At 47.5% G+C, this 12,521-nt stretch overlaps 1 protein-coding gene across 12 annotated transcripts in view; it reads right to left on the minus strand.

Annotated features, from left to right (window-relative positions):
* MTA3 (metastasis associated 1 family member 3) overlaps positions 1–12,521 on the minus strand; it is a 313,378-nt gene that overhangs the window by 266,082 nt on the left and 34,775 nt on the right. For 3 of the 12 annotated variants that reach the window (XR_013349328.1, XM_077843425.1, XM_077843424.1), the window contains exon 1: positions 1,623–1,733. The exons of 1 other annotated variant lie outside the window; for it this stretch is intronic. Coding sequence is in view for 7 of the 11 variants with exons in the window: in XM_077843425.1 (XP_077699551.1) it covers positions 1,623–1,650 (28 nt within the window). In the remaining 4 variants the exon portion in view is untranslated. Of the gene's footprint in view, positions 1–973; positions 1,168–1,622; positions 1,735–2,049; positions 2,115–12,521 lie in introns of those variants that run through there. 8 more of the 12 variants (XR_013349329.1, XM_077843428.1, XM_077843429.1 and 5 more) reach the window with 5 other exon arrangements.

Genomic DNA, 12,521 nt, shown 5'->3' on the forward strand with positions numbered 1-12,521 from the left:
CAACAGAAAGTTCACATTTGTCAGTCTATGACTTTCTATATTAGGCAATGCACATTCAAAATGAAGCACATAATTCATTCCCGGTTAAAAGCAAATTTAGCAATACAACCTTAATATATTTTCTCATGCCTACTATTCACAGACCCTTATTTTCCTGAAATTTTCATTTAACAATTAATGTTTTATCAAGCTCTCTGAGCCTTTCATGCCACACATCACTTCTTTAATAATAAACAAAAAGACTCCTCATCACCGAGTAGTCAGGGCTGACTAAACATGTGTCTTTCATGCTATAACTGCTTCCACATCTTTCCCCTCCAATCCAATTTACCCTGGAGTATGCTTCTCACATAAAACTATTGACCTAAGACAAATTCAGAGCATCTTGAAAAGCTTAGCAGCCCAAAGTACATTTCAATCACCAACTTAAAAAAAAAAAAAAAAATCAGGTGAGCAGAATAGGTAAGAGGAAGCACACTGACAAACTTCCACAGCTCTATCTGGGATGATTGGGGGGGGGGGGGGCATGAAAGGGGATTCCCTTTCTGAGAGACAGAGCTCTCTGGAGATGGTTATCAGGATTTTGTTATGCTCTTTACCATATTTAATACAGATCCATTTGGGGTCTTGTTATAAAAAAAAAAAAATCACCGCAGGCTTTCAATAAAAAAGATAAAAATTTTCAAGTGTGGCTTTTCCTCTCCTGTAATAGGCTCACTGGAAACTTCCCACTGTGTGTTTATTTGAAAGGCTGGGCTGCATTGTTATTGTCTATCTTAGTGGCTCTTTCCGTCGTCTCTCTTCTGCAAAGTGGCCTCATTTGGCCAGGCCATTCCCACTACCATCCATCAGGAGCTCAGCTAATGAGCAGAGAAGACCAAGTCTCACACACAAACACGCCACTTATCTGAATTATTATTCTACCAAGAAAGAGGGAGGAGGGCGTCGTGAGTAGGGAGAAAGTTTGTTTGACCTTATTTCTCTTTTCTGCAGAGGGCTGAGAAGGCAGTCACCAGAGCAAACGTCCGGGCAGAGCTCAACTCCCCACCTCTGGCCGCGGTGCCCTGGCCCCACTACGCCCCATCTTGGGGGGGCTGGGCAAGAAACGGGAGGGGGGAGTGAGGAAGGAGAGGTGAAGGGCCCTATCCCCGCCAACAGGCCTGTCCAGCTGTGCCTGGCTGAGCCCCCATCGCCCCCACCCCCCGCTCCCAACTGAAGGGGTGAAGGAGTAGAGCGGGGGGGCGTCCCCCATCCTCTCCAACCCCCCCACTGCCTGGAAGCCACGCAGGGAAAGAGCACCCCACTGGGGGCTCGACGGCCGACACCCAATGGGGGCGTCTCGGAGGGGGGCAGCTGAGAATTCACACCCCCAAGTACAGGCCCGGCCGGCCCTAGAAAACTGAGCGGGGGTGCGAGCGAGGGGGAAGGTGGGCGCCGGCCCCCGGCGGGCCACGGCCGGGGGAGGGGCGGGTGGCGCGGGTGGGGAGCCCCGGCCCCTCCTGCGGGCCCCGGCGCCCCTGCCCCCCGCGCCCGCGGCCCCCGGCGGTTAGGGTGAACTCGCCCCGACCCCCCACTCCCGGAGCCCGCTCCCAGACGGGCCGGGTCGGGCCGAGCCTTCCTACCTCCGACCCGGTACATGTTGGCCGCCATGTCCGCCCGCCCGCCCGCGGAGCCCGAGCCGAGCCCCGCCCGCCGCGCCGCCGCCGCCGCCGCCGCCGCCGCCGCCGCCGCCTCAGCCTCGGCCGCCTCAGCCTCCGCCGCCGCCGCCGCCGCCGCCGCCGCCGCCGCCTCGCCGCGGGGGGGAGGGGAGGGAGGCACCGCAGGGAGGGGAGGGGGAAGCGAAGGGGAGGGGACGCCGCGGGGTGGGGGCAGGTTCCCGCCCCCAGCGACCGGCCAGCCGGGCCGAGCGGGCCGGGCCGGGCCGGGGGAGGTCGCTGCGGGGCCCGCGGGGACCTGGGGAGGCGGCGGCTTGGGGGCCCTCGCCGGAGGTGGGCGACCCCAGGGCAAGGGTCGTGGCCGAAGCGGAGGCCTGCAGTGGCAAATGCGGACCTGGAGCGGTGGGAGAATTGGGGTGGGGGCAGGGGCTCAGGCTCTCCCGAGCCCACACAGCCCCAGCCACCGTACCCTGTCACCTGGCCACCCGCAGACAGGTCTTCCTCCTCGCTCCGTCCCTGGGGAGCCCTTGTATGCAAGACCTTGAGCACGTGGGCGCCTGCCTCAGGGCAAACACTTGGAAACAAATAAGTGCGCCCAGCAGAGCGCCTGCCTCATGGTGGTGATGGAACCTGCATACCCTGGGGCCAGGAGGACCCTGGTGCTACCAGCTTCCCCAGGGAGCGTGCTAGCTGGAGAGAAGTCCAAAAACACTGACCCCCTCCCAAGTCACCCCAACTGCATTGACAGGTCTATCAAGTTCACCCCACACCTGGGCTGAACAGAACCCACTCCCAGCGGAGGCCTGGCCTCTAGACAGGCCCTATATCCAGTGCCGCCCTGCCAGGAAAAGAGGCCCTTAGGAAAGGGACCCTACCTATTCGCCATTCCCACCCCCTCTCCACAAAGGGGGAGATGGTTTCAGTCCCCTTACTGTTGATGGACTTTTAACTAGTTATGTGCCTAATGCTTTTGAATCATTATTTTCCCATGCCAATTCTCTAGGCAATCCCAGCATTCTCAGCCTCCATTCCCTCACAGAAACAAACAAAAAAACAAATTGAATTGAATCTTAGCTGGCAATCCCCCAAATGAATGCAAACAACTTTTTAAAAAGCCAGCAGCACCTGACTCTTGATTTTGGCTCAGGTCATTATCTGGAGGCGGTGTCCAGGCACACACACACACACCCCCTCCATGCTCAGTGAGGAGTCTGCTTGGGATTCTCTCTCCCTGTCGCTCTGCCTCTCCTCCAAGCGCTCTCTCAAATAAACCTTGATAAAAATTTGTTTTAAATTGAAAAAATAAAAAGCCAATCCATTCCAAACTACTTCCAGACATCATTATATAATCAAGGGTAAGATGATCCCTCACTGTTGTGAGTTGTTTGTGGAGTTTCTGGTGATTTACAGCTACATGTTGGTGACCCTGGGTATGGGATCTGTGCAGGGATGGGCAGTGTCCCCAGAAAAGAAGATTGTGTTGTGTTTGAATGGTGATGGCATATGTGATGGTCCATGATCACAAATTATTAAAGTGAAAAAAATAATGCTCTATATAGCTGAGGCAAGGTAAAAAATAAAGCACATTTGCCTGAATTACCTTGATGATGTGTGTCACCCAAATTTATTCAGGTACAAAATGAGAACATTAATTCCATTTCACAGGTGGGGTAAGGATCAGTTGTGACAATATATGAAAATGCTTTATAAACTATTCAGCATAGAGCAGTATGCAAATAACAGGTGTCTGTTGTTTTTTATTAACTCCATAAAGTTTCAGATTCCCAAGGGTTTTTACACCATGTGTACAGTGTGAACCTGTGTCAGCTCTTCTGACCCAGAGAAAAAAGCAGAAGTGTTCTGTTATGCACACTGACTAGCTGTTACCATAATCCTTTTACTGGAGATCCCACAGAAAACGTATTATGACATATCTGACATCACTCTCTCCATTTCTGTGCTGACAAATAGATTGAATAATTCACCTGGAGTCATCCAGCAGTATTGGGATTATAATTCTGCCCTTTCCTCTGGCCTAGAATTCTCTAAACCAGGAAGCCTTTCTCCAGTGAACAGGCCTCTGGAAACCATAAATTACAAAGGAATGCATCACAAGTTTTAAAGTGTTTGCCCAGGGATCCCTGGGTGGCGCAGCGGTTTAGCACCTGCCTTTGGCCCAGGGTGCGATCCTGGAGACCCGGGATCGAGTCCCACGTTGGGCTCCCGGTGCATGGAGCCTGCTTCTCCCTCTGCCTATGTCTCTGCCTCTCTCTCTCTCACTGTGTGCCTATCATAAATAAATAAAGTGCCCATTACTTTTAAGTAAATGAGCAAGGAATCCCCAACATCTCTTCTTTAGTGATGAGGATGGCTGGCATAGAGAGAAGGGACCTAATATGTAGGAAGCTCTTGACATGTGATGAACACTTTATATATTTAAATTTTTAGCACAAGCCTTTGCTATAGGTGTCAGTCCGTAATCATATTTTGAAGAATTTGAGGCTCAGAGGGGTTAAGTGTCTTGCTCAAGGTTTTAAAGCTAAATAGCCAAAGTAGGAGTGAAGTTTAGGTCTGGTTGATGGCATGGTTGTGAGCTGAACCATGCAGCCTATGGAGGTGGAGGTGCCTTTGCCATCTTTGAAGATTAAGACTTTTCCACCCTTTGTCTGGTCCAAGGGTTTCTTTTAATCTCCAAACACTTGCTAACCTCCCATATGGCAGTACTTTTTTTTTTTTTTTTTTTTTTTTTAAGATTTTATTTATTGGGATGCCTGGCTGGCTCAGTGGTTAAGCATCTACCTTCGGCTCAGGGCATGATCCCGGGGTCCTGAGATCGAGTCCAACATCGGGCTCCCTATAGGGGCCTGCTTCTCCCTCTGCCTGTGTCTCTGCCTCTCTCTCTCTCTCTCTCATGATACATAAATCTTTAAAAATAAAAATAAAGAAGACATGTCTCTCAGACCATGCCAGAAATCCCAGGGCACATCCAGCCTCCTGTGGGTAAAATTTCCTGGCACGGCTATTGTGATTAAAGAATCAGGATAAGAGATTTCCTAAAGGCCCAAGACATTCCTTGTGTCAGTTTCTAGCATCCTACCATTTAGCTGAAGAGAAATGGATGTTCAGGAAAACGTTAGATGAGACAGAGTTGGTTTTTGTCATAATCTGAGGATGGAGTTTTCGAACAGGCTCTGCGGAGCTGACTGAAGGGTCTGGAAGCTTTGTGATATCAGGAAAGGAACTTTTGTGAGGGATGGGGGGTATAGAATGTAACTAATCTGAGAGTAGATGCCAGGCTTTGAATAAAGGACTATATTTTATTGTGTTTTCTATGATTCATCTCTCTCTTTTTTTTCTTATCTTTCGCAAACTTATTTAGTAACATTCTTTTGGAAAGAGGCAAGCCTGTCTCAGCTATTCTAAGGAAGTCTGGGTTTTAAAGGTGGAGGAATGTATCCTAGGAGAAAGGTAAGGGTAAAATAGCAAGAATCAAAGCAAGCGAGCCCCTGAGGGAAAGAAAACCAGAGTCAGGAGTTTGGTAGTTTCTCCTGTGAGGGAGGTTCTCCTTCCATCTGTCCCTGTGCTGAAAACATGAAACTCAGGGTCAGTCCCAGAAGGTCTTTTTTGGAAATGTGCATTTAGGATTTCATGGTTCTCTCGAGCCCTCAAAGGGGAGCTGGCTCAGCCCTTGGGTTGCCTCCACAAGGAGGTTCCTACTCTGATGACAACATTGCTTCCAGGTAGCAGAAAAGTCACAAAGGGGACAAGCATGAACTCCTGGAAGGTTGAACTAGTTGATCTTAGAGCTTCCCCTTTAGCCTGCCTAGTGCTATGAATTTGATGGCTGGACTGTACAGGGCGTGGAGTTAGGAAAGAGAATTCTAAGGGGCAATGGGAATGTCTAAGGGATATTACAGGAACTGTTTATAGGAATGACTCAGGCTTCAGTAAAGGGGATTAGACAGGGCAGAGAGTCTAGGCAAGAGATCAGTTGGTAGGCTGGCAAAAGGGATGATGGCCTGACCTAGAGTAGAGGCAGTGGGATGGGAAAAAAGTAGAAGGATCTGAGAAAGACTTAGGAGGTGGGGGCTATGTGACCCAGTGGCTCTGGGGAGGCACAGAGTGAAAAGGTAGCACCAAGTTATGAGTAACTGGGTAGAGAGAGGTATGATGTGGTGAGTTTAAAATACTGTAGGGGAGGTAGTACCTGGCTGGCTCAGCAGGAAGAGTATAAGACTCTCAATCTCAAGGTTGTGAGTTCAATCCCCACATTGAGTGTACAGATTACTAAAAACAAAGTAAACTTGTTTTTTAAAGATTTTATTTATTTATTCATGAGAGACACAGACACAGAGAGAGGGGCAGAGACACAGGGAGAGGGAGAAGCAGGCTCCATGCAGGGAACCCGATACGGGACTTGATCCTGGGTCACCAGGATCATGCCCTGGACCAAAGGTGGCGTTAAACCTCCAAGCCACCAGGTCTGCCCACAAAATAAGCTTTAAAAAATTAATTAATGAGGGGATCCCTGGGTGGCTCAGCGGTTTGGCGCCTGCTTCGGCCCAGGGCAAAATCCTGGAGTTCCAAGATCAAGTCCCGCATCAGGTTCCCGGCATGGAGCCTGCTTCTCCCTCCTCCTGTGTCTCTGCCTCTCTCTCTCTCTCTCTCTCTCTCTGTCTATCATAAATAAATAAATAATAATAATTAATTAATTAATGAAAAAAATTATAAAATACTGGGTCTGTCTGGCTGGCTCAGTTGGAGGAGTAATGTGACATTTGATCTCAGGGTTATGAGCTCAACCCCCAAGTTGAGTATAGAGATTACTTTAAAAGATAAAAATCTCAAAAAATAAAGTTAAAAAATAAAACAAATAAAATACTGTAGGGAAGGCAATTTGGGGGGAGGAGGGATAGTTGACAGGTTCAGTGTTAAATGGATTGTGTTCAAGGTGCTTTTGGAAAGATCCAGATAGATGTTTCCTCTTTAGGACAGAGGTGGATGAGTAGGCCTAGAGCTTAGGAAAGAGATCTGGGCTGGAAATATCTTCTTCTGTGTCACCATCTGCACACAGCCCAGTCTGTCTTGTCTAAGGAATAAACCAAACCCTGGCCCCAGGGGAAGAAGCAGGTTCCCTGAGTCCTTCAGCTTGGGTAAAAACAGGTTTAGCAGGTCCAGGTTCAGGAGATCAGAGTCCAGGTCCAAATGTGCAAACAGGCAGGGCATGGGCAGAGAGCCACACAAGTCACTGACCAAGACAGATAGTGAAGACGAAGGGGAGTGCCCAGGGCTGACCATCTCACAAGGGTCAGTGAGCAAAATTCTCAGACAGAGCTCGAGAGTTCTGCTCTCAGCTCTGAAAAAGCAGCCAGACTTGGGAAGAAGGAACACAGAAAGCCAGAAAGAAGGAAAAAGGAAAGGAAGGATACAGTCTGAAAAAGCAAATCTGGCTATTTCCTACTTACTTTCTTGTCTCTAAGATGGTATAATGGGTTGAATGGTGGTTTCCCAATAGATATGACCACCTAGAACTTGTGAATCGGATCTTATTTAGATAAAGTGTATTTTCAGATGAAATAAAGTTAAGGATCTGGAGATGAGGTCATCCTGGACTAGAATGGGCCCTAATTCCAATGACAAGTATTCTTATGAGAGACAGAAGACACAGAGTGAAGAGTGGAAAAACCATGTGAAGGTGGAGGCAGAGACTGGAGTTATTCAGCCTGAAGCCAAGGAATGCCAAAGATTGCCAGCAACCACCAGATCATGGGGAAGAGACATGAAACAGATTCTCCCTTAGAGCCTTTGAAAGGAATCAACCCCGCAGACACCTTGTTTTCTGGGTTCTGGTCTCCAGGATTGTGTGGAAATATGTTTCTGTTGTTTAAAGCCACCCAATTTGTGGTAATTTGTTATAGCAGTCCTAGGAAACTAATACAGATGGTATCCACAACTCAACTTTAAGTAAACATAGATTCAGCCAGAAAACACCGAACATTAAATGCAGAGACTAGGGGACACAGAATAAGAGAAGAAAAGAGAGACGGGCAGAGAAAGAAGGGGATCCAATACTACTTCATCTAATCCTGTCTAACCCCTTGAGACAAAGCTCGGCTGACCACATCTTGGTCTCTCCTTCTAGCTGTCTTGGTTGGCTTAGTACTAAAAGAACCCCCGATTGCTATGACCCCCAGCTAAGAGCCAGTGGAGGCATCCCAACATTTTTTCTTCACCAACACACCTGAAGGATGTCACACATTCCCAGGAGCAGCAATTGATTACCAATATGGTGCTGTACCAACTAACCTCTTAATTGGGTTCTTTTGTCAGAAAGCACTCTGGCTACTCTGATCCCAATCCGTACTTCTATAGTGGGTGGTGTGGTGGAGGCTACCAAAAATATAAGTCTTGTCTACAAAAATGCCCTTTCATTCAACAAATATGTATTAAGCACTATTGAAGGCAATGAGGATATACCAGTGACTGAAACAGACAAAATACCTGTACCCTTGGAGCTTGTATTCTAGTGGGGAAGACAGACAATGAGAAGTAAAGAAATCAGTTGATACGCCCTGGGCCGAAGGCAGGTGCTAAACTGCTGAGCCACCCAGGGATCCCCTAGATGTTTTTAAACACAGGAGTGATGGAGATCTGATTTAGGTGTTTTTAAAAGATTACTTAGGCCATAAAGAACACAGATAGAAAGGGGTAGTTATGACTTCCAGTTCAAAAGAACGTGATTGTCGGGACATCTGGGTGGCCCAGTCGGTTAAGCGGCAAACTCTTGATTTTGGCTCAGGTTATGATCTCAGGGAACTGAAATTCAGCCTCCTATCGGGCTCCCCACTCACCAAGGAGTCTGCTTGTCCCTCTCCTTTTCCTCTCCCTGCCCCTCAACCTTCCTCACACTCTCCCACTCTAAAATCAGTAAACAAATCCTTTAAAAAAAATGATGGAAAAAAAATCATGATGGGATGCCTGGGTGGCTCAGTGGTTGAATGCCTGCCTTCGGCTCGGGGTGTGATCCTGGGGTCCCAGGATCAAGTCCCACATTAGGCTCCTTGCATGCAGCCTGCTTCTCCTTCTGCCTATGTCTCTGCCCCCCTCTCTCTCTCTCTCATGAATAAATAAATAAAATCTTAAAACAACAACAACAACAAAAACCATGATTGGGGCACCTGGGTGGCTCAGTTGGTTAAGCATCTGCCTTCAGCTCAGGTCATGATCCCAGGGTCCTGGGACAGAGCCCCTCGTAAGGCTTTCTTCTCATCTGGGAGCCTGCCTTTCCCCCTCCCTCTGCTGCTCCCCCCCCTACTAATGCTCTCCTCTCACTCTCTCTCAAATAAATAAATAAAATCTTAAAAAAAAAAAAAAAGCATGATTGTGTTCTCTGTTGTCTCCTTTGGATAGTAGGAATTCAAAACTCACCAATCTAAAATTTATTTGGGGGGAGATGCCTGGGTGGCTCAGTCAATTAAGCATCTGCCTTCAAATCAGATCATGATCCCAGGATCCTGGGATGGTTCCTGCATGGGGGTCCCTGCTTGGCAAGGAACCTGCTTCTTCCTCTCCTGCTCCCCTTGCTTGTACCCACTCTCTCTGTCAAAATTTTTTTTCATTTTAAAAATTTTATTTATTTATTTATTTTAAGATTTTATTTATTTATTCATGAAAGACACAGAGAAGGCAGAGACATAGGCAGAGGGGGAGAAGTAGACTCCCCGCAGGAGGCCGATGTGGGACTTGATCTTGGAACTCCAGGATCATGCCCTGAGCCAAAGGCAGACACTCAACCACTGAGCCACCCAGGTGTCTCTAAAAAAATTTTTTTTTTCTTTTTTTATTTGAGAGAGTGCATGTGTGCAAGCACAAGCAGGGGAAGGGGCAAGGAGAGAGAGGAAAAGAGGGGAAGCAGACCACCCGCTGAGCAGGACTCCATGCAGGGATGGATCTCGATCTCACAATCCTGAGAGAATGACCCTGGCGATCATGACCTGAGCCAAACCAAGAGTCAGACACATAACTGACTTAGCTACCCAGGACCCTCACCAATCCAAAATTTGTGCTGATGAAAAACCCAAACTCCTCCTGTGTTTCATTGGTATGATAGTGAAAGAGACCACGTCAAACTCCATCTGTGGTTCTGAGACCCGTATGTAATTGTGATGGGGAAAATGGCAACATATACTGGCCACTTAAAAAAATTTTTATACCGGGATCCCTGGGTGGCGCAGCGGTTTGGCGCCTGCCTTTGGCCCAGGGCGCGATCCTGGAGACCCGGGATCGAATCCCACGTCGGGCTCCCGGTGCATGGAGCCTGCTTCTCCCTCTGCCTTTGTCTCTGCTCGCCCCTCTCTCTCTCTCTCTGTGACTATCATAAATTAAAAAAAAAAAAAAGATTTTTATACCAAATCACTATCCCATGTTGGAGATAGGGATTACTTTAAAAAAGAAAAAAGAAAAGACAGCAAAAATTTTTTTACCAAGTAAGACAACACCTAATCATGTAGGCTGTTCTTCCCCTTTACCTCTAGTACTTGAACAGCTTTTCATGGGCCATTCACCTCTTCTTTCAGGTGAATTGCATCTTTGTAATGGGGCATATGGTAAGAACAGTGAATTCCATGGATATGAGCCACTTACTACATTTTTTCATCTTAAAAAAGGTTTCTTGGTTGTAAGTGATGCTCTGTGTAATAGCATGGCCTGAAATAAAGCTTTTTGAAAGTTTAAAAAAAAAAATCACTTGAGCTGCTATGCAGTAGACTGGGGAATACAAACAGGGAGACTAGTAAGAAGGCTAACAGTTTAAGGAGGAAGTAGGTAACAAATGTTGGAAATAAAATCATAGCTTCCATGGCCAATGAAGATACTTTTTTCTTTAAGATTTATTTATTTATTAGAGAGCAAGAGATCGTGGTGGAGAGGGGCAGAAGAAGAGGGAGAGAAAGAATCTTAGACACACTGTTAACTATGGAGCCCAATGTGGGGCTGGATCTCACATCCCTGAGATCACGACCTGAGCTGAAATCAAGTCAGACACTTAACCAACTGAGCCACCCAGGTACCCCAAAGGAGATGCATTTTTAAGGCAGAGCCAACGGTTCTTGCTAAAGGTTTGGATGTAGGCAATGAGAGGATAAAACCAATGGACATTAGTACTTCCAAATGCTTGTAGATATGTTTGGAGGTGTTATAGATAAGTGGATATGGGCTCGGGAACTCAGCACAGAGATCCAGGCTAAAAATGCAAATCTGTGTAGGCAATCCATGAAGCTGGGGATTGAGCAGATCAGCTGACAAAGACTGTAGATGGAGAGGCCAGCAGAAGCCTGAGCCCTGGAGCAAGCCAGCACTGATAGCAGGTGCTGTACCCTGGCTGTACCAGAGGAACTACTACAATACCAAGCCCCACCCCCAGGGATCCAGATTTAATTAATGTGGAGTGGATCCCGATTTCCAGTTTAAAAAAAAAAAAACAACAACTTAGGTTATTCTATTTTTTTAAAAAGATTTTATTTATTTGAGAGAGCGCACACATGCGCATGAGCCAGAGGAAGGGCAGAAGGAGAAGTAGACTCCTGAGCAAGAAGCCTAGCTAAGGGCTCGATTTCAGGATCTCAGGACCCCGGGATCACAATCTGAGCCGAAGTCAGGTGCTCAACCAATTGAGCCACTTGGACACCCCTCTTGGGTTATTCTCTTTTTTTTTTTTTTGAGAGAGAGACAGAATTAGCAGGGGAAGGGGCAGAGGGAGAGGAAGAAGCAGATTCCTCACTGAACAAGGAACCCAATGTGGGGCTTGATATGGGGCTCGATCCCAGGACCCTGAGATCATGACCTGAGCTGAAGGAAGATGCTTAATCAAGTGAACCACTCAGACACCCCCCTCTTAGGTTATGTTAATATACAGTCAAGATTGAGAACTACTCATGTAGTAAACCAGGAAGAGGAGAGGCACAGAGGCGGCCTGAGTGAGCAGTGAGGTAGGTAGGAGAAAAACCAGAAGAATACAGGTTCCAGGATCCAAGTGAATAAGGGAAGGGTTCAACTGTGACAAACCACAGCTACCGATGACCAGTGAATTTGACAAGGTGCCAGTCATCAGAGGCCAACTGCAAGCCATCTTTCCTTTGTTGGGTCCTGACTCTCTAGATATCTAAGCAGCCCAAAATGAATTAGCAGAGCTCTGGCCCTAGATAGTCTACAGAGTGGATGACTCCAGGCGTAGAGAGGAGCCTTATGAACCCCTCAAACTGAGGGATAGAGACTAGAGTTTGCTCTTTTCATCAGCTCCTTTTATCTCTATCTGTAGGTTTATAGCAGCTGCCCTTTCTAAAAGAGACTGAGGGAAGTTTATTTGCACTCTTGATTTCAGAAAGCACGGAATATGTTGAAGGGCTTAAAGCTATACTTTGAACTTCTGGATAAATAAATCGCTGTTTATGTTTCCTTTTATCTCTGCAGAGTTTGGGAGGAAAAAAAGCATGAGTATTACAGAGCTGCCCCAAGGAGCTTCTTCTACAAAGCCAGGCCAGGACCATATTATTAATGGCGACTAACACAGTGCTTCCCATCTAATTGCACAGATCAGAATGCTGAGGGGCTAGCTCCAAAAAGAGGGTACCCGGAGGCAGTTTAATCTTTTTGAGGTTTTGGCAAATGATACCCAGGACTTGTCCAGCCAAATCCCATCATTGGCTCCTTTCTGTAAGAGGAGAAAAGTGTGCATCCTCTGGAAGCCCGAACTCCCCCCCCCCCCCCCCGCCCAGGCTTAGGGTATAATGGGGTGAAATTTAGACTGTGTTCTTGAAATAGAAGGTGGAGCCCATGTTACAAGCCAAAACTCTGGAGGTGGAGGGAGAA

This window comes from Canis aureus, chromosome 12 (assembly GCF_053574225.1).
Source record: "Canis aureus isolate CA01 chromosome 12, VMU_Caureus_v.1.0, whole genome shotgun sequence".
NCBI classification, from domain to species: domain Eukaryota; kingdom Metazoa; phylum Chordata; class Mammalia; order Carnivora; family Canidae; genus Canis; species Canis aureus.